This window comes from Schistocerca nitens, chromosome 2, assembly GCF_023898315.1.
Source record: "Schistocerca nitens isolate TAMUIC-IGC-003100 chromosome 2, iqSchNite1.1, whole genome shotgun sequence".
Classification (NCBI taxonomy): domain Eukaryota; kingdom Metazoa; phylum Arthropoda; class Insecta; order Orthoptera; family Acrididae; genus Schistocerca; species Schistocerca nitens.
The window spans coordinates 1,135,764,095-1,135,790,111 of NC_064615.1; the positions used below are offsets into that span (position 1 = coordinate 1,135,764,095).

At 42.1% G+C, this 26,017-nt stretch overlaps 1 protein-coding gene across 1 annotated transcript in view; it reads left to right on the top strand.

The window, feature by feature from the left end:
• LOC126235601 (uncharacterized) overlaps positions 1–26,017 on the top strand; it is a 305,745-nt gene that overhangs the window by 67,140 nt on the left and 212,588 nt on the right. The window contains exon 5 of the mRNA XM_049944313.1: positions 2,997–3,034. Within this exon, the coding sequence (XP_049800270.1) occupies positions 2,997–3,034 (38 nt within the window). The remainder of the gene's footprint in view (positions 1–2,996; positions 3,035–26,017) is intronic.

Below are 26,017 nucleotides of genomic sequence, written 5' to 3' on the forward strand. Positions count from 1 at the left end.
TACCACCGAGGACTGGAACAACTGAATTACATCCTCTGCCAGGCTTCTTACAAACTGTCATTGTGCTCTGAAATCAGAAATGTCCTGCCTACTATCGTTCACACTCGTCCCACAGTGGTATTCCTCTGTCCACCAAACCTACACAATACACTCATCCATCCCAGCGCAATCCCTGCTCCCAACCCTTACTTAATGGCTCAGATCACTGTAATAGAACTAAATACAAGAGCTGTCCCATACATCCTTCATTCACCATCTACTCCAGGCTGGTCACAAACAACATATATCCCACCAAAGGCAGCGCTACATGTGAAACCAGTCATCTGATATAGAGGCTGAGCTTCAACCAATGTGCTGATTTCTGCATGAGAATGACAAGCAACAAGCTGTCTGTCTGCATGAATTACTGTGGCCAGGAACTCCCCCTGCAGTATATCCCACGTTACTGTTACCCTCGTGTATTCAACCTTGATTAGTCAGTTTTCTCACCCATTCAGACCCTTCCCTGTCTCCATTCCAGTGCTACATAGCCCTCATTCACTAACACAAGAAGTCTTCTTAACTCCTTTTGTAGAAAGAACTTCAAGGATTTTGCTTTTTTTTGTGGGTGGCAACGTCAGTGAAGATATTATTTATCTTTATTACATTATTTGCTAGGTATATACTATTAGACATATATTTTCATCGTTAACTTATTCTTGAAGAAAAGTGATGTCCTTGTCTTGTAACTAGTGTGTTCAGCAAAGTTATTGTTTTGATCACTTCTTCTATTTTTAAAGCTACATTTTTACATTTATAATAGCTACCACAGCTAAGGCTAAGTATCTATGGCTGGATGACATGTCTGGCATTGCAATAATAGAGCATACAAACAAACTTCCCTAATTAATGCATGTATCTATTAGTCATGACTGTCAAAATCCTGACCGTAGTTGGAGATGGGCCATCACAAATGTACAGACACTGTTTTTTGCTGTACTATTTTTCTTCCTCCTCATGAGATAGTGTACTGGAGACAATTGCATTGTTTTCCTTATTTTGTTTTGGCTGTCTTAGTAGTTTCTTCGTATAATTTAAGTGTTTACATTTATTTATGGAGCTGTGTTTTGATTAATGGGGAGGGGGTTTGTGAGAAATCCAGTCAGCAATAATGTTTTTATGATTTACCATATTACACATGAGAGCTGATTACCTCTGAAATGAAGAGGCTGGGAGTAAATAGTGTAGTAGAAACAACTGAAACACATAGGAGAAATGTGCACACACATTTGGAGAGAATTTGTGATAAGTACCCAAAGATAATGTATGTACAGTATCACTGTCCCTTTGCTCATAAAATATTTCCCATCAAGACTTTCACTACAGTCTGTTCCCAGACAAAATTGTTTCTCTTCCTGCCTCACCCCTCTACATGGAGTCCAGTAGGGAGCTGCATTTCCCCATCTGTCATCCACTCGTGGTCATTTATCCCACCTGTTGCGGATGATCCATACACAAGGTGAGAAATGTGCTTAGGTTGTCATGAACATTAGAACTTAATTGCAACACAGAAGGCACATTATAATGTTGGGCATGTGAAATGGCATCCTAGTGTTAAAAACATAACAATAATCCTGTTATGCTGTAAGGTTGTCACTAATATGAGCTAAGCTGAGCACTGCAAGCTGGACTGGTGTTTTCCTAGTTTCCAATGCTGTTGTGCTCAGAGGAGTAGTTGGGAATGTTACAGCAAGGCAAGGTATAGAATGCCCTGAATCACTGAAAGATGTTTGATAATATGAGAACTATTCTTGAAGCTCCAGTTCAACACTCTGTTTGTAAAAACTGAGAGGCACTGCTGTAGGTATCTAAAGAGTAGTTTGCACTAGTGATGTCAATATTGTGGGCTACATGCTTATTAATATAGTCATGGCACTCAGAAGTAGATAGTGGATGTAAACTCTGGGACTTGGGTTGGGTGGTGAGCCATTGTGCAGTGGTCTATGAAGGCTGCGAAGAGCACAGGAATACCGGAAAATTGTCCAGTGTCATGTGGTCCCTATACAGAAACTATGCAATGGCTGTCATGGGCAAGATGAGCTGCTCTGAGTTTGTTTCAGATTTATTAACATGTTAGCAACAGGCAGCACTCTGTTGAATTTCACAAGACAGCATTGTAAGGTACCAGTCATATGGTACACCACACACTTTCACCTCATTCCTATGATGTCTTCTACTCAATCCTGTTCCCATACCCAACAAATTTCTTCCTGCCTCACCTTTACGAAGAATGCACCTGAGGAACAACCCACATCATCTGCTACACCGCCTCCTGGCTATGTGTATCCATCTGTAAGTAAAGAAAGTAGGATTACATTCTATGTGTTTGATGTGCAATCTTACTGCATGAACAGCAAAAATGTGGTAAGTGATAACATTTTTGCTATTCCCTTCTGTGGGGTATCCCTGATAAAAGTTAATGATAATTTGAAAATCTTGGTGAAGTTTTCTGCGAGTCACCAAGTGCTCTCATTGTCAAATACTGGATGAATAAAATGTCAGCATATGCTTGCAGTGAGTGAGGCTGCATATACAGTCATACACATAGTTCCTAACTGTTAAACTTGCCACAGTGAGTAAACCCTGTAACATAAAATTGTATGTTTCGATAAGCAGATTACTACAGGATTTTAAATAATAAAATTTGGTTAATTACTATTTGAAATGTTGACAATAAAAGTTTATTTGCCCCTGGCAGTATTCAGATAGCCATCTTGCAACTGGAATAAAGTTCTGACTTTATGGAACTCAGTTAGTAATGTTAACTGTTGTACATAATTGACTAGATTAGATGCTCAGTTATTCACTGATCACTATGCTCTCTAAAAGATTGAAATAATTGATTCTGTTCTTTATAATGTCATATTGAAACAGTCTTCATTTATCAACTGTTTGTTTGACTTTTGCAGATTAAGTATTTTTTATATTAACACACAATTTCCTTTTTTGTCAATCAGGCCCTGTTGTGGGGGAAGCCCCGCGTCCTATTGCTCAGGTGAGTGAAAGTAGAGGCAGCACCACTGAGACTGACAGATAGATGGTGAGTTTCACCAGCAGCAAAAGAAGTTTGGCTTTGTGGCATGTAATGAACCCCCCCGCTGTTTCCTAGCCTCCTTCCAGGGTGCTAACAAATTTCATTAGCCCATGGTTTTTAGCCCTTCTGTGGGCTGCCCTGCACACCCGATTTTAATTAATCAACACCTTTCTACATATCCTATTCATCTTCACTTCATGCTTATTCCTTTTTGCACTCCAATCTTTCCTGACACTACAACCTTTGCAACTTCATTTGCACTGGTAAGTGAAGTGTTGTCTCAAGTCTTATATTACAATGTAATTACCTACTGAACAATTACAAAAATATATCAAAGAATACTCGCATACTGGCTAATGACATCGTAACTTCATATTTTGTCTCCTGATATAATGGCGTTGTCACAGTGCAACAGATCTAGGGCAAGGCACTTCACTGAATGAGAATGAGATAGCATGGAATAAAACACTCAAGTCAGCAAGTACAGTGAAGCCTGATGAAGCAACTATTGCTGTCCCACTCTGCAGAAACTCTTCACACATTTGCAGCAGATTTCATGCACAAGAGAAAAAATTCCTGAAGTGAATAAAAGTTTAAACCCATTATTTGAATGAGAATATGACTTTATGGCAGCGACATCATTCATTGGTACTATAGACATTGCAAAATATGTAACTTTACCCCAGAGCTAGGTTACACCACATTTGATATTCATGAAACATGATAATTACCACCTACAATTGTCTAAAATATTTAGTTATTGCAATTATACATCAATCACCTTTGTAAAATGGTAATAGTCACTCTTCTTGCTATTATCATAGCCAGACGAACTTGAAAAAACCCTTTTTAGAATATTATCATGGTCATTAAATTGATTTCTCATGCACTTCATAGAGAGGTCTTCTTGTCTTTGGGTATCACATGTTTAACTTGGGTTGCATAGTAATTCAATAAATCTAACTTCATGTTTGGTAGCTCATCTATCACCGGTTGTGCTGTGTGAAGTAAAAGTAACTGTGTAGCTACGTTCTGTAGCTACGTTCGCTGTTTGGGATTTGCTTCCAGTAATATTCAGGTATGTCTCTGATACATGAAACAGAATCAAAAGAGCAATATTCGGATGATCAACCAGATCTTGTACTGACTCCTGTATACAGGTAGCTGTCCCTCCTGCAGTGACCATATGATCAACACGCATGCTGTCTGTCATATGAATCTCAATGTATAGTGTCTGCCACAAGGTGTGCAACTCTGAGGACAGGGCCTCATTCCACATTAACTTATGCTGCCATAGACATTGCAAAAATATCTTAAATCTGATAACAGTGGGACTAATTAATCCAAATGGATCAAAAATGTATGATGTGGCACACAGTACAGTGCATTTTGTGAAGCTGTAGATATTAGGTGCTGGTTTGAAATTGTTCACACTTTCAAAATGTTGAGCAGCTGGATGCTAGAATAAACCTCAAGTTCTAACATCCTCATCATTATCAAGCAGTAAAAGTAGTTGTGTTTCTTGCACCACTGAGGGGATATTTTTGAATAGTTCGTCTGTGTTGCTGTACCATTTCCATAGTGAAGCTCCACCTCTTATCAATATCTTAATGAGATCTTACTGGAGCTTGATTTCACCCCTTACTGTATTGCATCCTGATATACAATGGTCGATATTGAAATGATTAGTGAGATTGTTTGCTGCCTCACTCTGCTCACTCTCTTTGTGAGCTAACTGTAACAGATCACTGGCTGCAAGAAAGGGCGCACAAGTCATTCTGTATGTGATTGTCTTTCATTGGTATTCCCGAGGTGGTGCAGATCTGTCACTCCTCCACAATATTCTTTGGAAAGTGCGATCTTCATCTACTACCAGAACTTGTCAATGCTTATTCTCCATGTCTACTGTGAAGGCAATGCGATGTATGTGGAAGCGTAATGTTATGGATTACAAATAATGTTCAATGGTTGGTCATATCATTGGAAGACTGTTTAGTGACAAATTTGTGTTTGATTTGGCAAGGCAATCAAATGCTGCTCTTGTTTAGTAGTTGAGCTGAAGTGGCATGTACTATGAAATGGCTTCTCTCATGACTACTACTACCGTGTGTCGTAAACCTTCATACTTCCTCATAAACTCTGTGTAGCTTTCCACAAACTTTGATTGTCTTGTTAGTTTCTGTTCAGTCTGAGAGAAGCATTTGGCTGCATTGTGGAAAGAATTGCATAACAAACTTTGCTCTTCCTGAAATGGAAGATGAACTATGAACCTATCTGTTGAATCTTTAGTTGTGTGTTCCGCGAAGTGCGCGTCACATTGCTGCTCTTCTTCCATCATTAAGACATTGATACCACACAACTAGTGTTTGGACAGCTTTAAGGAGAAGAAGTGGAATGTGGACTCACATATTTTTTCATTTGTTGTTTTATGTAATCAATTTATTACTTAACAACATTCATATTATTACAATTTAAAAGCGTATTAAAACAGTCATGAGCCTCGCAGTAAAAACATTAGCAGGCTTAATTAATTAGAATCCATATTTTGGCAATTGTACCATTATGAAAAGGGCATGTAATTGGAAGTACACAGTTCACAAAACAAGGAAAGGTCACATGAATTGGGCAGGTTCAACAAACAATTTTATCAATCAAATTAATTACAGGGACTGACATTAGATGCATTAACAATTTGCAAGCTTAAGTTACTGTTGCACAGTTGAACAACATTCATCCAAATACATACTTGAGCGACCTTTTCCCCTGCATAATCCATCTCCTGCGTCACACTCCTTCTCCATGTTCCACTAGCTGGAACATCTCCAAAGCTGACTTGGGGCTTTTCACCACCGTGGTGACCTTCCATGACCACAATTCTCCAGCTGCAATAGTCAGGTCGCATACTTCATGGACGTTATTCTCACTCCTGCTGAATATTCCACCCCTCATACTTCCTCTTCTCCAAGTCGAGTCCCAGTCCCTTGGTGGACTACCGCATGCAGCGACGCTATTCGTGCTCAGTGATGTACTTTACGCACCTTCCAGCGCCATCCTAAGTTGGCAAACTGTATCAGTTATAAACGACTCTGTGCACAATGTTGTCGTGTTTTCAGAGAAAGCAATAAGGCTTGCTGGGTGGCTTTCACCAGCTCATCCAACAGTTTTACTCCTTCTTCAGAGGTCTGGGGTGGCCTGCGCCAGCTGTCTGGCACCAAGGTCCACTCTCCGATTTCTGGCCTGACTGTAGCGAATGAAGTCCTTGTGGATGCTGAGGATATCTCAAATGCCTTCGGCCGCTTTTTCACAGAGGTTATGAGCTCTGCCCATTTCCACCCTGCCTTCCGCCCCTTAAAAATAAGCAGAGGAGGCACGGCCACCTTCCTTCCAGTCTTTGAATCGTGAAAGTTACAATGCCACCTTCACCGTGCGGGAACTCGAAAGTGCACTCGTCCGTACCCGATCCAATACTCCAGGGCCCAATGGTATCCGTATTGAGATGCTGAAGAACCTTTCTTGCTCAGGTAAAGGCTGTTTTCTTCACGCCTATAATCTCATCTGGACTGAAGGTCATGTTCCCACACACTGGCGTGAAGTAATTGTTGTTCCCATAACCAAACCAGGAAAGGACAATCACCTTCCTTCCAGTTATCACCCCATCTCCCTTACCAGCTGCGTCTGCAAGTTGATGGAGCACATGGTGAATTCTCAATTGGTTTAGCTCCTTGAATCTTGATACTTTCTTGCCACTGTCCATTGTGACTTTCGTAGGCGCCGCTCTGCTGTTGACCACCTAGTTACCTCGTCGACCTTCATTGTGAACAACTTTTTGGAGAAGGCTTATGACACATGTTGGAGGGCGGGAATTCTACACACAATGTACACTTTGGGCCTTTGCAGTTGCCTCCTTCTTTTTATCAATGCATTTTTAATGGATCATATGGTCAGGATACGTGTGGGTTCTGTTTTGTCACATGCCTTTCGCCATTAGAATGGGATGCCCCAGGGCTCCATTTTGAGCGTGGCCCTTTTTGCCATAGCTATCAATTCAATAATGGATTGCCTTCCAGCTGAGGTTTCAGGCTCCCTTTTCGTGGACGACTTTACGATCTACTGCAGCACTCAGAGAACATGTCTCCTGGAGCGCTGTCTTCAGCATTGTCTAAACCATCTATATTCCTGGAGTGTCGCTAACGGTTTCCATTTTTCTGGTAAGAAAATGGTGTGTATGAACTTCTGGAGTTACAAACAGTTTCTTCCACCATCATTAGATCTCAGTCCCATTGCTCTCCCATTCGTGGAGAGAAACAAATTTTTAGGTCTTACATTTGAAAGGAAACTTTGCTGGTCTCCACATGGGCCTTCTTTGGCTGCTCGTTGTATCCATTCCCTAAATGTGCTCCGTGTTCTCAGTGGTACATCATGGGGAGCAGGTCAAATGGTCCTGCTTTGCTTATATCAGTCCATTGTCCGATCAAAGCTGGATTGTGGGAGCATTGTCTACTCTTCTGCCCGGCCGTCCATCTTACACTGTCTAAACTCTATCCACCATTGGGGATTACGTCTGCGACTGGAGCATTCTACACCAGCCCTGTTGAGAGTCTGAATGCCGAAGCTGCAGCATTACCACTAAACTACCAGCACGATATGTTGCGTTGTCGGTACGCCTGCCGACTTATGTCAATGCCCAACCACCCATCATATTTCTGCTGCTTTGACGACTCTTTCGATTGCCAATATGGGCTGTATGTCTCTGCCCTGTTACCTCCAGGAGTTCACTTTCGGCACCTGCTTCAGCAACTTGATTTTACACTCCATACTACTTGTCGAGTGGGTGAGAGCCCGATGCCACCTTCGCTCCAGGCTCAGGTTCGTGTTCACCTTGAACTCAGGTCGCTCCCAAAGGAGAACAACATGGATTCGATATACCACTTGAGGTTTTTTGAACTTAGTTCGAGGCTCACTAATAACGGCTTTATTTACACAGATGGCTCCAAGACTAATGCTGGCGTTGGATGTGTCTTTTTCATTGGTGATGATGCCTTTCAATATCTCCTCCTTGACCAGTGTTCAAGCTTTACAGCTGAGCTTTCTGGTCTCTATCAGGCTGTTCAGTATATGTGCCGCCATTGTCATTCAGCCTATGCCATCTGCTCTGATTCTTTGAGCGCCATTCAGAGTCTCTGGGACCCATATTCGGACCACCCTCTCATGCAATGAATTCAATGGTCCCTTCAGTCGCTAGCTGATACTGGCACCCGTGTCCTTTTTGTTGTGGATTCCTGACCACGTTGTGGTGCCTGGGAATAAAGCTGCTGATACTGCGGCCAAGCTCATATCCTTAGTTTCATTGCATTGACAGACATCTCCAAAGAGATCTACGTCTTTGTAAGTACTGCCTGGTACTGCCCCCTTGAATTTTTCTACAGTATTAGTGCACTAACGTTTGTGACTGGGTGCTAATGACATTAGTAGGTGAGCGCCCTAAACACACACAAAAAAAAAAAAGATGGACATGGCTATCCACCTGGTTTCCTTTATTGTTTGCAATTGTGTTCTTTCTGCCTGTTCATTCATCTTGTTTGGTTTGGTTTTAGGTCCCCACTTCAGTTTTGACCTGAACTTCAAAATTTCCTCTTCTTAGTGTGAGCCATTTGGGGAACAACTCCCTCCCTGGCGTCTGCAGTGAGGATTCCTGTCTCCCTTCCCCCGGGTAGCCACCTTCTGCTCTGCTAGGTCACCGGCACACATAGCCAGTCTGTGTGATGGGGGTGTTATGTACCCATTGGGCTGAGTCCCCTGACAACACAGGAAGCACTCTCCTGATTCCTGAGTTGTTCACTCCCCATGTATGCCAAGGAGTGGTTGCTTGTGCTCTTGGAGCATCACAACTCCTGCCAATGGCCGCTGTGCTAGACAGACCTCGGTTTGGCTATGTAGCACCCTTGGGGAGAGCCGCTGGTCACACTGGCTGGTATTGGGGCAGATGCTTGATGCATGAAACGTATGGAGCTGCAAAAATCTGGCCGAACTCAAACGGCTGCTTCTTCGAATGGTGAACAATCATTGAATGCTGCTTCATGTTACCCAGCAACCTCTCCTTCCCTCGCTACACCATGGGAGGAGGGCCAGGCTAGCCATCTTTGGATGAAACACCTACCCCATTACCTCATCTGTATGAGTACATATGGGAACACATTCACTGCCACAATGCTATTGTTTTTTGTGGAAAATATTCAGGACAAAATTATTGATCAAAGCATTTTCTGCATCCCAATCGGCCACTCTTTGCACCTGTGGTCATCTTGACAATGTGCCAGTGTATTACCCCTCACCAATCTCTGAATATGGTGCGGAGAGTGATTTTTCATTGGGATCTCACCCTGCAAACTGATGATGAACTGTGGGCTAATCTGGAGAAGTGTGCATTAATTTTGTTTGGCATGAGCATATGGGCCACAAACACAACTGCTCTGATACTGGTTCCTTCATTCTAGCTTTTGAGGGGGGTACCCTCACAGAGAAGGTCAAGGTTATGTGCTGCAATGGTGACGTGAAGCCATATGTCTATCCACCTGTGTGGTGCTTTCGGTGGCTGTGTTTTGGGCATATGTCATCCCGTTGCATGGCAGACACTGTTTGCTGACTGTGGACACCCAGTCCATGAGGGAAGCCCCTGTGTTCTGACACCTGTGTGTGACAAATGTACTGAAAGTGGCTCCCCTCGCTAGCCAGATTTGCCAGGCATTCAAGAGAGAAAGAAGATCCAAGAATCCAAGTCCCCAGATCACCTGTCTTATGCTGAGGTTTGCCAAAAGTATGTGACACTCCATCTACTGTCACAATCTTCAGCTTTCCTCTCTGTTACTTCATTTCCTCCACCTACCTCTTCCTTCCCCAGCCCCATCCCCCTATACCCTCTCCCTCCTCTTTCCCTGCTGTTGCCACAACCTCCTGTCTGGATCTGCTCCCTCTCACCAGCCAAAGTAGTACGCCCATTTTTGGCACCTGTCAATGATCAGGCTCTCTCCCAAGACCCCTCTGCCCAGCATCTCTCAGGCTGGAAGACACCTACAATCAGTCAGTTAGTCTGTGCATCCCAAGGTTACCTGCTCTCTTTCAGTTCTGGGTCTTGCAGAAACCTGTACTCCCTCTGTGCTCTACCATCCTCTGCCTCTGAAATAGGAGGAGGAAGAGAAAATGAACAAGAAGAAAGATAAATCATAAGAGAAGGTTCCAAAAGGATTTGTGTGTGTGTGTGTGTGTGTGTGTGTGTGTGTGTGTGTAAGTAATCTGGATTCTTGCCACACAATCATCCACTGGAATTTTCATGGATACTGTCACCACCTACCAGAAATGCAAACTTTTGCCGGAAATGTACTGGCCACAGGGAAGCATCTGGTGGGATCTGCACTTTGGATCACTCCAACGTCGTAGTGACTGGATCCCACTATGTGCAATAGTGGTTAGAGTGCAAACGTCTCTGGCAATCACCATTTGCAGTGTCCACCTCCCTCCAGGTAGGATAATTCCTTACTTTGCACTGTCTACCTTAATCCAACAATTCCCACAGCAGTTTCTCCTCCTTGGGGGACTTAAATGCCCACCATCCACTGTTGGAGAGTGACACTTCAGTGGGTGGGGGTTTCCTATTTGACCAACTTATTAGGGACCTGAATTTGTGTCTCATCAATGAGGGGTCCCCTACCCTCTCGAATGCTCTTAATGGCACCTTTACCATTATCGATCTCACGATCTCCTCTCTTGCCTTCGTGGCTTCCCTCCATTTGTCAGCCCGTAATGACGTTTGTGACAGTGACCACTTTCCAGTGATTCTATTGGTCCCCTGCCACAGCCTGGCAGACAGGACCCCAAGTCAAGTATTCCACAGGCCCAGTTGCCCTCTGTATACGTCTGCTGCGCACTTCTACACCTTCCTGTCGAATTGCATTCATGCAGTCTTGCGAGGCACCTCTGCCACTATTCTTCACGCTGCTGTCACTGCTGTCCCCCCTATCAACATGTCCCCTCATCGTTGATCGGTACTTTGGAGTGCCAGGGATGTTACAGTCACTGTCTTCACCCGCTGACAGACACTGCGTCATTTTAAACGACACCTTTCACAGACGAACCTCTTCAGTTTTAAGTGCATTCATGCTAAGGCTCATTACCTTATTGAGCAGCATAAAAAAGAATGCTGGGAGCACTGTGTGTGCTCACTGTGAACATATGCCTCTTCATTGCAGGTTCGGTCCAAGCTCCGTAGTGCTCTGGGCTGCAAGTAACAGTCAGTTGTCCAGGACATTAACCTTAAAGGTGGTCTGTGCACTGATCCATTGGACCTCGCAGAAGAACACTTTGTGATTTCATTGACATCATCTTTCTATCCTGCTACCTTTCTCAGACAGTAATGCAGTGTTGACCAGACCCCCCACCCTTTGTATGATCACACTGAGTGCTGTAGTGAACACTTCACTGAATGGGAATTATTGCAGGCTCTTACCTCCTCACAGGACATTGCAGCTGGCCCAGATTATGTCCACAACCAGATGGTCTAGGATCTTCAACTGCATTAGGTTCACAGCTGCTTTTGTCACAATGACGAGACAGTATAGTTATCCCTGTCCTTAAGGCCAGGAAGAACCCAACGGCTCTCGACAGCTACCACCCAATTAATCTGACAAATGTACTACGTAAACTGCATGAGAAGATGGTTAGCTTCAGATTATGTTGGGCACTCGAATCTCTGGGCCTTTTGTCCTAGTAACACTGTGGCTTCCAAGTGAAATGATCTCCAACTGACCATTTACTTGGATTGGAAAAAGCCATCTGACATGCTTTTACTCACTGTGAGCACCTTTTCATGGTCTTCTTTTCTCCTACATAGGGCACACAACATGGCTTGGTCCCATCACACTTTAGTTACCAACCATGACTGGGGCTTCCATGTTCCCCTTCAGATTCTTATCCGTGAGTTTTTCTCTCAGCAGCTCTTTCGTGTTCAAGTTGGCACTCCCCTCAGCACCCCTGGAATTCAGGAGAATGGTATCCCACAGGGTTCTGTGGTAAGTGTCACACTCTTCCTCCTTACTGTCTATGGGCTTGTGACCTCTGTTGGACCTCTGGTTATTCTGGTGTTGTACGTCGATGATTTTTGCATCTGATGCAGCTCCCACTAAGTAGCATCTGGTGAGTGTCTGCTCTAAGATGCCGTCCCATGGGCCTCTGCATGGGGCACCTCCTATTGCTTCCAGGTTTCTCCCTCAAAAATGTGGGTAATGCACTTTTATCGCTGATTCACAGTACACCCCAACTCCGAATTTTCTTTAGGTGAACAGCTTCTCGATGTTGTAGCACAGTCCTGTTTCTTGGGCCTTACTTTTGATAACCAGCTGACATGGCTGCCCTTCATTTGCCACCTAAATACTGTATGTATATGGAAGCTTAATGCTCTCCACCTCCTGGCCCTTGCATCTTGGGGTGCAGACTGTGTCACTCTTCTCCATCTTTACTGTGGCCTGGTCTTCTCCAGACTGTTGTGGTGGTCAGGTTTATGGCTCAGCAGCTCCTTCCACTTTGAAATTGCTTGACCCTCTTCACCATTGTGGGGTTCATCTGGCTATTGGTGGCTTTCTCAGTACTCCCGTTGATAGTCTCCTCACAGAAGTGGGGATTCCCCCTCTACACATATGACTGAGCCAACTACTACTTTCTTATGCAGTTGTCAATTGCCAATTCCCTGACCATCCGATGTATCCTGCACTCTTCGCCAATGAGAACTGTCTCCCTCCTGACACCCGTTCTTGTGTGGGATTGCCGGTTGGCATGCGTATCACTTCCTTATGTCGGGATCCCCATCTCCACTCACTGTAATGTACCTCACATCTTTCCTCCCATACCCCTCCCACCCATGGATGGTAACTAGACCATGAATTAGGACTGATCTATTCCAGGGTCCTAAGATTCATGTCAACTCTTTAATTCTCCACCGTCTTGTATGTGCCATCCTTGGAGTGTTCTAGGGTGCCACAATCTTTCACACTGATAGCTCTAAGGTAGTAGATAAGGTGGGATACACTTTCATGTCTCCTACTACCTTAGAACACCATTTATTGACAGGATCATTTAGTGTGTTCACAGCAGAGCTTTTAGAAATTCAGAGCCCTCCTTTTTTTCTCAGGCCTCCCTCCACAGTGTTTTAATCTGTTCAGACTCAACGAGCAGCCTGCTGGCTATTGGCCAATCCTACTCTCATCATCCTTTGGTCTCTGCTATACGTGCCCTTCTCTTGGCCCATGAGTGTGCCACCTCTTCAGCTTTCTTTCACTGGGTCCCATGTCATTTGAGCAACTCAGGGAATGAACAGGCTGACCGTTTGGCTTGAGAAGCAGATACATACTGCCATTTCCTTTCATGATTCGAGCTGTGGATATGCGGATCTATGTCAAATCTCTCTTTGCCCAAAATTTGAATGACATCTGGTGTGCTACTGCTCTTAGTAATAAACTCCCTACAATCAAGTAGTCTATGGCTGTTTGGTGCTCTTCCTTCCACTCTGCTTAGAGGGAGTCCAATGTTTTTTGCCGTCTATGCATTGGTACTAACAGCCTCACTCATTGTCACTTCCTATGCAATAACCCTCCCCCACAATGTGGTTGATGAACCAGACTGATGGTATCCCACATATTAGTGGAATGTCCCATTCCCTTGGCCCTTTGTGACAAGTGTAGTACGTATTTCCGTTTCCTTAATTTTAATACGAGTATTAGCAGACGATTCTTGGATGGTAGAAGTGGTCCTCAGTTTCCTCTGTGAAAGTGGTTTTTATTTCCAGATACAAGGTTGTACTTCAGTCTTGGAGCAGGGGTTGGGACATCTTTTCCAGCCTTCTTAGTGTGGGACCCCATGAACACTCCCCCATGGGAAGACCACCCTAATTTTTGCTTTTTTTTCCAAGTTTTCACATTTGATCTAAACTTACATGCCTTTTACTGTGTGTGTTTACTCTTCATTATTTTATTATTTGACTCCCCTGACTAGGACCATCCACTTTCATTGGACCCTGTTTCTTGTGTGTCTAACTTAGGAATCGTGGGACTGATGACCTCCCCGTTTGGTCCCATAACCCCTCTCAATCAATCAATCAGTCAAGTGAGATCCATCATCTAATGAAATTGGCTTCATCCCCATGCTGCTCCATTGAAGCTCACTGCATTTTCACCCACAGGTGGTTGCTCCTGCATGCTATTTCATCGAATCCATCACAGTTCAGCCCAGATGAAACAAAGTGTTAGTGTCCACAGACAGAAATTTAAATCGTCAATTTATATGAGGACCAGGAATTTAAAGGACTGTATAATTGTTCAGATCCAGTCAGATGGCAATGAATGGCAGTGTGTGTTTTGAAGCACTTACAATTGACAGGTAACACACACATGAATGAAAATACACATATTAACCCTTCAGTGTAAGAGGCATGTGGGCAGACAGATGCTTGTGTAATCTACAAGCTAAGCTGTGACCACAGTGCCACGTTCTATTGCATGTGACAACCAACAAGCTGTATGTTCACATGAAAGGAAACAGACAAACTGTGGCTGAGAGATTACTGGACCAACCTGCAGCACTGCACAGCCTTCTATTTCACAAATACATGCACAGTCTTTTTTCTGCTCTTCTAATTCTCACATTTTCCTCACCCCTCCCCCCCCCCCCCACTTCCTTGTCCAGCATTCTGACTGCACATAATTCCCCTGCCCTGTCCGTACCACATCACTGTATGCACCCACAACCATCACTTCAGTCACCCACACCTACCGTTCTATCACTTTCCCATCCTGTACCAGCTTCATCTCTGTCTTCACTGCCCAGACTGCTTCACCCATCATGTGCAGTTGCTCACAGTCCCACCTCGGAGGTCAGAGACAATGGTCATTCACAGGTGAGCTGTTTGTCTGAAGTTCACATGTTTGGTAGATTTTTTTGTTGTGCCTGTGTACGACTTATCTCCACTCTGTGGAAAGTAGCAGTTTACTGATTTCATATTATTATTATTATTATTATTATTTTGTCCTGGATTACTTCATTGTTCAAATATTTAGGTATGAATGTACTGACGTGTCTTGCTGTTTACAATAATTGTTCATCTGTTTGCATTATGATACGGTAGTAAATGGAGATTCTGTAAAAATATATTTCGGGAAAATGTTGTTTGACTACTGTATCCGATGAAATGTGTAACTTCATCATTCTTAAATTTTTCAGCCAGTGTCTTGTTACATGAACAGAAATGAAATGTCTCCTCTTCCTCTTCAATTTCTTCTCACAAATTTTTATCTACTTCTCATCCTCCATTTGGTTCTCAGTTTACTCCATTGTTATTGTAGCCATGTTTATGAATTTTGATACTGCTTCTTTCACTATGTTTAGTTGTTGTTTCAATGTACAACATAAACTGTAGAGAGACTGCTGTTACAATACAACTGAGAGCTGTCTCCTTTGTATGGGACAAAAATGTGTGCGTAATGTTGTTGAGAATCAATGGTTCACATCTGGATAACCTGTCTTATGCTTAGGGTTACAAAAAGTATGAGTCACTCCATCCAGTGTCACTATTTTAGTTTCCATTGATTACAACTTGATTACTGTAAATAATTTATTATTATGAATGAATGTGGCATAAAGAAATAAGTTTCCAGTTTCAAATGAAACCCACTGCTCAATTCTGAAAGTATGAGAGAGACGTGGAAGGCTGCAGCTTGTATTGAATCTCTTGCTAGCATGTACTTGAGGCACTAGTAATGTATTTAAGCTGTGATTTTTTGCGTCCTCCCCCCCCCCCCCCCTCCTAGAGTGCTACAATTTACCAGCTTCAAAGAATGTGAGTTCTTTAGATATCCAAAGTAATTTGTAAGAAATCTGTCCTTATGTATGCCTCAAAAACTCATTTCTTTGTTACTAGAACACAGTTATTGAATATGCAAAATTATTAGTTGTATGAAGCTAGTGAGTAACTGAATGGGGAAAAGTCAGTCTAGTAAAACCTTAGCGACACTTGCTTCATACATTTGCTGTAATATGAGGACTTTAGATTATTGCTCATGTACAAACTGAAAATGCAACAGTAGTTGAACATGTAAATGCTGTAGCTGAAAGTATTTCTCCCATGATTCTGTTAAGAGGAAAGATGTATAAAGGCGAAAATCATATCAATTTACCTGATGACACTTAGTTTTCAAGTAACAGATAAGGCTCAGTGATAGCCGTTATCCTCACAAAACCTACCTCATTGTTAAGGGAGGTAAATGACATCTTGATGCTTGTTATTGTCACTGCTGTTTAAAGAAACTACAGATACTGTATTGCTTCTAAAGGAATTACAAATGTGAATGTTTGCTACTTGACAAGGGTATTTTCAAACAATTTGAATATTCTGGGACATTGCTGACGTAAGTACTGGACAATTGGGAGAGTTAAAACAGTCACAGGTGTGATTTTTGGAAGTGCTTGGCTGAAAGAAATGACACCAGCTGAGCTGACTCTTTCAAAGAAACAGGAATATTTCCTTCAAAACCTCAAGCAATTCCCAAATCTAGTTTTACACCTTCAGGATTTACAGTGCATCCAATTGCCACAAATTTCACCCATGATCCCTCTATCTTATTATCTGATCGAGGACAAAAGTGATTTTGAATTTTTTGTTAGCAGAAAAAGGAATACCAACAAAATGTTATGGTTCACAACAAAGACAAAATATTTCCCAAGCACAGGAACAAAACTTCGCAGCCTAATGAGGTTACCTGCTTGGAAAACCAACCAGGACTTAATGGTATGCAAGAGAATGCAGCAGCAAATTTCAAGATTCATTATGTTCTGAAGATAAAGAACATATATTTGTCCCGATTATGTGGGTTATCTGTAAAATGATAGTTGAATATTTCAATGCCATTTGGAACTTTTCATTTGTTTTGCTTGTTTGATTATTTCTGTCTGTAAATGCATACTGAATTTTGTATTAGACTCAATAAGGGCAACTTCATGAATAACTCTTTGTAATTTACACCAGAAAAGCTATGAAGTTCATAAATTACATTTCTTCCCCTTTACAGAGGAATAAATTGATTGTCTAGCATCACAGAAGCATTTCCTTGAATACCTTAACTAAAGATTTGGAATCTACTGGCCTAGAAGTTACTTACTTCATAATGTCAACTGTTGTGAAGTGTAGGCTGACGTTCAAGAGATCAATTATGAAGACTCAATACACAAACAAGTGGGGTGCAGACATGCTAAGGAATGAGATACGCTTGAAGTTCTTCAAGGCTCTGGATAAAGCAATAAGAAATAGCTCATTTGGCAGAACAGTTAAAGAGGAACACATGTCTCTAAAAAGTTCAATCACAGAAGTTTAAAGGAAAACATAGGTACAAAGATGGTAACTGTGAAGAAACCATTGGTGACAGAAGAATTACTTCAGTTGATCAATAAAAGAAGGAAGCACAAAACTATTCAGGAAAATTTGGGAAGACAAATATAAGTTGCTGAGGGATGAAATAAATAGCAACAGGGAAGCTAAGATGAAATAACTGCATGAAAAATGTGAAGAAATGGAAAAAGAAATGATTGTCAGAAGGACTAATTCAGTGTGTAGGAAAGTCAAAACAATGTTTGCTGAAATTAAAAGTGAGGGTGGTAACATTGAGAATACAATGGGAAGGCCACTGATAAATTCAGGGAAGAGGGTAGATAGGTGGAAAAACTATTTTGAAGGCCTTTATGAAGGGGTTGATTTGCCAGATGTGGTAGAAGAAGCAGGAGTCTAGTTGGAAAAGATAGAGGATCCAGTAATAGAATCAGAATTTAAAAGAGCCTTGGAAGACTTAAGATTAAATAAGGCACAATGGGTAGATAATATTCCATCAGAATATCTAAAATCATTGGGGGAAGTGGCAACAAAACAATAATTCACGTTGGTGTGTAGAATGTATGAGTCCAGCAATATACCGTCTGACTTTTGGAGAAACATCATCCATGCAATTCCAAAGACTCAAAGAGTTGAGAAGTGCGAGAATTATCACACAATCAGCTTAACAGGTCATGCATCCAACTTATTGACAAAAATAAGAATGGGTAAGAAAATTGAAGATTTATTAATTATGATCAGTTTGACTTTAGGAAAGGTAAATGCACAAGGGAGGCAATTCTGATGATGTTCATAATGGAAGCAAGACTAAAGAAAAATGAAGACACCTTCATATGATTTGTTGACCTGGAAGATGTGTTCAACGATGCAAAATGGTGCAAGATATTTGAAATTCTCAGGAAATTAGGGGTAAGCTATAGCAAGTGAGTGGTGATATGATATTTACAAGGGCTAAGAGGGAATAATAAGTGAATAACCATGAACAAATGGCTTTGATTAAAAACAGTGTAAGACAGGTATGTGGTCTCTCACCCCTACAGATCAATCTGTACAGCATAGCAGCAATGATGAAAATTCAGGAATCTGATTAAAACTGAAGGTAAAAGTATATCAGTGATCAATCTAATGAGTTCAGAATATGAATTGAGAGTAAATCTAAGGAAAGATGAAATTAATGAAAAGTAGCAGAAATGAAAATAGTGAGAAACTTGAGAGTGAAATTGATGGTCACAAGGTTGAAGTTAAGTAATTCTACTACCTAGACAGTAAAACAACCAATAATGGATGAAGCAAAAGGACATCAAAAGGAGACTAGCTCTGGCTGAAAGGTGTTCTCTGGCCAAGAGGAGTCTACTGGTATCAAACATAGTCCTTCATTTGAGGAAGAAAATTCTGAGAAAGTATGTTTGGAGCACAGCCTTGTATGATAGTGAAACATGGGCTGCAGAAGAACCAGAAAAAAAGAATCACATTTGAGATTGTGCTGCAGATGAATGTTGAAAATTATGTGGGCCTGTAAGCTAAGGAATGAGGAGATAGGAAGATAGAATACATCCCATAAATAATTGATACATAAGTTGCAACTGTTACTCTGAGATTAAGATTTTGGATCAGAACAGGAATTCATGGTGGGCCACATCAGACCAGTCATAAAACTGATGACGAAAAAAAGTCAACAGTTACAGAAAGGATAGATTGATGCTTATCATAAACATGACACATCGCCAAGAGCAAAATGGAGCACCATGCACAGCATGCAGATGAACATAACCTACCAAATTTCAATGTCTGCTTCACAGCCCAGGCCACCTGGTTTGTCCCCAACACCACCACCACCACCACCACCACAAGCATTTCTGAACTGTGAATCTGGGTGCTATCCTTAAAACACATTCACTGCTCCAGAAATCATCCTGACCTCAACCTATGGTAATCATTTGTCCCTACATCCTTCACCCAAAATTTCACACAGCATGCATGATCAGAATCTTTGTGGGTATGCATCTAGTAGGTAATTCTGTTGAAATATTGAGTTCAGAGTCCGTTCTGAGGTTCTGTAATGCATGGACGTCAATGAGATAGTGTGGTAGTTTTGTTAAACACTTCTGGTATCCTTTTTGTAGATAGGTATGTCCTGTGCTTCTTTCCAATCACTGGGCACAGTTAGCTCAAGATATCTACAGTGTAATGTACAACAGTGAAAACAGGATTTGACCGAGGTATAAATTGAATATAGGATATTACAAGGATTTCTTCATGCCCTTAATCCTTGTTCAATGTCACTGATTTTAGCTGTTTCTCAATGAAAATGACACTAATATCTACTTCACTCATCTTTGCAGTGGTGTGAAAAGGAAACCGAAGCATTTATTCTGTATTTTCCTTTGTAATGGAAAGATATATGTAGTGAGAATTATTAAAACACTGTGGAAGGAAGAACAGGATATCTGGTCAGGGCATTTCAGTGCTGTCAACACAAAATTAAGTAGGGGTAATCCTGGAATAGGTTAAAAAATGAACAATAATAATAATAATAATAATAATAATAATAATAATAATAAGAGGAAGAAAAAGAAGAAATTTAAGTTACCATAAAAAATTGTTGTATCTGGGAACACTGAAAAGTTCCAATTTATCTAATGGTGAGATTGATATTTTGACACTACATTTTAAACTGACATTTCGAGGGACAGATGTGATAGTGGACCAGAATTTGTTATGAGATGTAGATTAAAAGTGCAAAATCATACTGAATCTATAAACAGATAGAACATTATCTCTGTAAGGTTACTTTTTGTTCTACAGAAATGTCAGTTCTGACTTTAGAATTTGCCCATCCAAATAGCTTGAAGAAAAGCAAACCCATATTAATATCATTTATAGATTTTGAGGAAGATGAATTATGAAGTTATTCTTTCCAAGATCTATACATGAATGGAATATGAAAAAATCCCGAACAATTCTTAGAATGGAAACTACACCCTACCATGCACTACACTGCAGACTATGGGTGCTTTTGTGGAATATGAGGTTGTGTGATGCTGGACTGGGAACAGGGAAACAGTTAAGTAGGTGCAGGATGCACCAGGAGGTTTATTGGAACATAGGAACCCACCCTGCAATATATCCTATCTCTACAGTTCGAAAAAGCTGATCTTGGTAGGAAGCACATTAGTGGATGCAGTCATTAAAACATGGTGTTGGACATTGCTCTCAACAACTGGAAAGTCCTGTTGTTTTTTCAGGACACTTTGTTGGTGACCATTCATGCAGACAGACAGCTTGTCTGTGGTCTTGCCCAAGTAGAATGCAGCACAGTGTTTGCAGCTTAGATTGTATATCACATGGCTTGTTTCACAGGTAGCCCTACCTTTTATGGGATAGTTGATGCTTCTGACAGGACTGGTGATGGTGGTGGAGAAGGAGGATGTATGGGACATCTTGGTCTGTTATAGGAATATGAGCCATCAGACAAGGGGTTGGGAACAGGGGTTGTGTAGCGATGGACGAAGTTATTGTGTAGTTTTAGTGGGTGGCAGAATACCACTGTGGTAGGTGTAGGAGGGATAGTGGGTAGGACATGTCTTATTTCAGGCCACGTTCATAAATCTTGTTGGAGAATATGATTCAGTTGATCCATTCCTGGGTGGTAGTAACATGGAGAACACTCCTCTGTGGCCAGATGGTGGGGCTAACTGGGGGTGATGGGATGACTGGAGAGATGAGTCCCAGGAGATTTCTCCTGTCACCCATCATCTCCTAAAGTCCCACTGCCGAGCTGCAGAGGAGCATTACCCTCATGACTCATTATGACCCAGTACTGTAGAATCTGAATCATATTCTCTGCTAGGGTTTCAACTACCTCTTTTTGTGGCCTGAAATGAGGAATGACCTACCCACTATCGTTCCCACTCCTCAAACAGTGTCATGCTGCTGTCCACTGAACCTACACAATATCTTCATTCATCCCTTTAAAACGCCTGCTCATATTCCCTTGTATGTTTTCCCATATCCCTGTAATAGACCATGATGCAAATCCTGGCCCATACATCCACCACCACCACCACCACCACCACCACCACCACCACCACCTAGACCAGTCCAATCACAAAATCACCTACATCATCAAGAGGCAAGGCTACCTATGCGACAAGTCACATTATTTACAAGCTAAGCTGCAACCACTCTGATGCATTCTACATGGGCGTGACAACCGAGAAGCTGTATTTCCATACTAATGGCCACTGAGAAACTGTTGCCGAGAGACTGGTAGACCACCCCATTGTCGGACATGCTGCCTGACACAATGTTCTTCCATGAAATGACTGCTTCACAGCCTGTGCCATCTGCATTATTGATACTAACACCAGCTTTTCTGAACTGCTGAGCAGCAAACTTCCCTACATTGTACCCTACATTGCCTCAACCTTGGTTCATTATTCATTTTCCTTGAGTTGCCTAACCCCTTCCCAGTTCAGAACCAATGATGCTAGCAGCCAACAAAGTGGTTGCAGTAACAGTGTCTGCTGACAGGGCATGATTTAATCATGTATGTTGGAAAAGCCTCTGGTTTATGACGTGTGAAGAGAAGGTAACCATTGACTTAATGCTGTTGGGAGTGTGGTTGCTTAGAAGCCAGGCCTGCTGATGTTCTACCACTCATATATGTTTGCCTGTTTTGGGTAACACTCTTGATTTCGTCTCTTGGCGTATTACACCTGATGCTCACATTTCTGGCTAGTGTGTCATTTCAATTGTTTCAGTTCTTCAAAAAGCTTGAATTCTTCCTGTTGGCAACTTGTTATACGCTGGATTGGGTGTCATGTTGTCCCCCAGTTTGTGACTTAATGCATCTGAACCTGTAACTTGAGAATGAGTTGTAAAACTGGTGACAAATGTCTTGTGCATCCATTGATCCAGTTGCACCATCTTGGGGAACCAGTTTATGTAATTATGGTTGCCACAGCAGCAGCAGCAGCAGCAACATGTGTCACTGACACCAGGAACCTTCCTGTTTCCCTAACCCATCCAACCTCCTGGTCATTTTGGCATAGTTATGGACAGGTAGAATAACTGCATCAAGTGGATAAAAAAGTTATTGACACTGTATACAGGGTGTCCCATTTATCTTGACCAGTTCGAGTAACTGTTTGTCCAGATGCAAATTACAAAATGTTTAAAGTAAATGTTCTTTAGCTGTCAGAGGGACATCAATTAGCATGATTGCCTTTGTTGTAGTTTTGTTTTTTACAAAAATATGTACAGCGGAATGACTCTTTCAAATGGCACCCTGTATATTTTATTCAGTACTAAATTTTCTCTCCTGAAGACCTATTCAAAAATGTATCACAATTTACCATTCACTGAAACACAAAATTATTAATTATATAACACAACACTGATGATGTCACTCCCAGTGCTTAGTGTAGATACTCACGGTAATGAAACATATCCACGTGCTGACGTTGACAGAGGACAAATGTAAAAATAAGTAAAATTCACACCCGTCATTCCGTCAACCAATGCTGTTGGAGTTTTGCGAGTAGATTGTACACCAACAAAGAGAAGTTAGAAAAGCTACTCACCTATGGGGAGTGTAAGTTAGCAGAACAGTAATTGTAACACTGTTCTTTTATAAGGGTACATTTAGTATGGTACTTCAATCCTTTTAAATACTGATGTGTTGAGTACACATACAGTAAAGGCTATCATTCATACAGACTGCATTGTCATAACATTTCTTTTATTGTTGTTGTTGTTGTTGTTGTTGTTGTTGAAGGTAGGCAAAATGATACACAGGCAGTGGAACTATACAGATAGTGATATCCTGATAAGAACCAACCTTCCTGGCGTATATTTTCTCGTCTTGTCGCGATGCTTCAGGAAATGGGAAGATTCAACCCACAACAATGCAATCATCATTGAACTTCCACATAGGAAGCTGCCTAAGTCACTGTTCTCACTTTCATTGCTATGAATCCACATGTGCGCACATGACAGCTTGAACATGATGTTGCATTCCTAAAACCAGTGTACATCATATTCTTACACATCACCATTTCCATCCTTACCATGCACACCTACATCAGGAACTACATGGGAATGATTTCCAGAATCATGTACAGTTCTGTCAGTGGGCACAGCAGCAAATCCTCAACAAACCAAACTCTTTCTCCAATATTCTATTTACCAATGAATGTTCCTTCTCAAAAAAAGAACATGTAAATACAGGGAACATGCATTATTGGTCCAGCATCAACCTACAGTGGCTTAGATAGGTGGAACATCAGTGTGAATGGAGAGTTAATGTCTGGTGTGGCATGCTTGGTACTACAATTATTGGCCCTTATTTCATTAACGGTAGTCTAAATGGAACAGCGTATACCAGCTTCCTGAGATGAATTCTTCCTCCACTTCTGGATGAAATGCTGCTAAGGACCAGAATGCTTATGTGGTATGAACATGATGGATGTCTAGCACATAATGTCTTGCTTGCAGGTTGTGTTCTGAATCGAAGGTATCTTGCCAGATGGATTGGTCGAGGAGGAACAGTTACTTGGCATGCTAGGTCTCCTGATTTAAATCGTCCAGACATTTTCTTTGGTGATGCATTAAGGACGTTGTCTATGGCTATATTCCAACAACTCCAGAGAATACCCAGGAACGTATTGAGCTTGCTTGTAATTCTCTTTAGCACAAACCCTGGAAGCAGTAAATAATTCTTCTATTCAATGAGTGTGCCAGTGTATCGGTGTCCAGGATCACCACTTTGAGCACATCTGAATGTTCTTCTCCTGAGCAATGGTACAGAAGAGTCAAAGCAAATTATGTGTTATGTGTTTACTTGGTTTTCATTTGTTTTCTGACAACTCCAGGAAGTGGAAGAGTTTGTGATCCTGGGCACAAAGTCATTGTTGTGTTACGTAATTAATAACTTTGTGTTTCAGTGAATGGTATAATGTGATCCATTTTTGAATAGCTCTTTAGGAGAGGAAGTGAATTACTGAATGAAAAATACAGCCATGTAAAAATCATACTAATGTGGTTCATCTGTAAACGAGACCGCTTATAAAACGCAAATACAACCTATTCTTGAGTACTGCTAGAGAGTTTGGGATCCCTATCAGGTCAGATTGAGGGAGGACATAGAAGCAATTCAGAGGCAGGCTGTTTGATTTGTTACTGGTAGGTTTGATCATCATGCGAGTGTTACAGAAATGCTTCAGTAACTTGGGTGGGAGTCTCTAGAGGAAATGAGTTGTTTTCTTCGTGAATCGCTACTCAGGAAATTTAGAGAACCAGCATTTGAGGCTGAGTGTAGTACAATTTTACCGCTGCCATCCTACATTTTGCGGAAAGACCACTAAGATAAGATGAGAGAGATTAGGGCTCGTACAGAGGCATATAGCAGTAATTTTTCCCTCATTCTGTTTGGGGGTGGAACAGGGAGAGAAGATGCTGGTTGTGGTACAAGGTACCCTCCACACACCATATGGTGGATTGTGGAGTGTGTATGTAGATGTAGATCTCCAGGTCGAGGACACCTTCCTGGGTGAGTTTTCCACTATACATTATACAGTGTCGATTTGGGCATCGAAGAAGACCACACACATCTTTGCATTTGATATCCAGCATGGTAGGCAGTCAGTTCTCGTGGGGCTGCATTGTGGCATGTTGGTTGTAGCCCCCTGACCACAAAGGGATCACTCTGCTGATGCCTGCACCATTAACTCCCCACATATGCCAAGGGGCAGATGCCCATCCCCTTGGGGCACCAGGGCTCCCAGCCATGGCCATCCTGCCAGGTAGCCTTTGCTGCAGCTGTGTGGCACCTGTGGGGGAGCCCCTGGTCGGTGTGGGTGGCATCAGGGCTGAAAACATGTGACGAAGCATACTCCATGTCATGCTGGTAGTGGAACACCAGCAGTCTTTAAGAGATCACGAGCTCAATAAAAATCACAGAAGTACAATCCCAAATCATTACCATCGCTGGCCACACCATGGGAGGAACGTCAGGGTAAGGCTGGAAGCAGACCTTATTCACCCCAGTACCTTGTATGTTCAAGACCTGATGGGGAATCTTTCATGACGATGAAGCCTCAGTTTTTTGTTGAGCATTTAGAGGACAAGTTTGGGGAGGTGGAGGGCTTGTCCAAAATGAGATCTGCGTCAATCTTGATTACATCATCATCCTCTGCCCTGTCACGGGAATAACTCGCCTGTGACAAGCTGGGGGCTGTTTCTGTAACCATCATGCCCCATAATAGCTTAAATATGGTTCAGGGTATCATATTTCACAGAGCGCTTCTTTTGCAGTCCGATGATGAGGCCAATTTAGAGCAGTTAGGTGTACATTTCATCCGGCATGCCCACAAGGTTCTGAACGATAATGAGGTTGCCAGCACTGCCTTCATCTTGGAGTTTGAGGTGATACATTGCCATAGAAGGTCGAGGTGATGATCTACCAGTGTGATGTAAAGGCTTGTATACCTCCACCAATGCAGTGCTTGAAGTGCAGGAAGTTT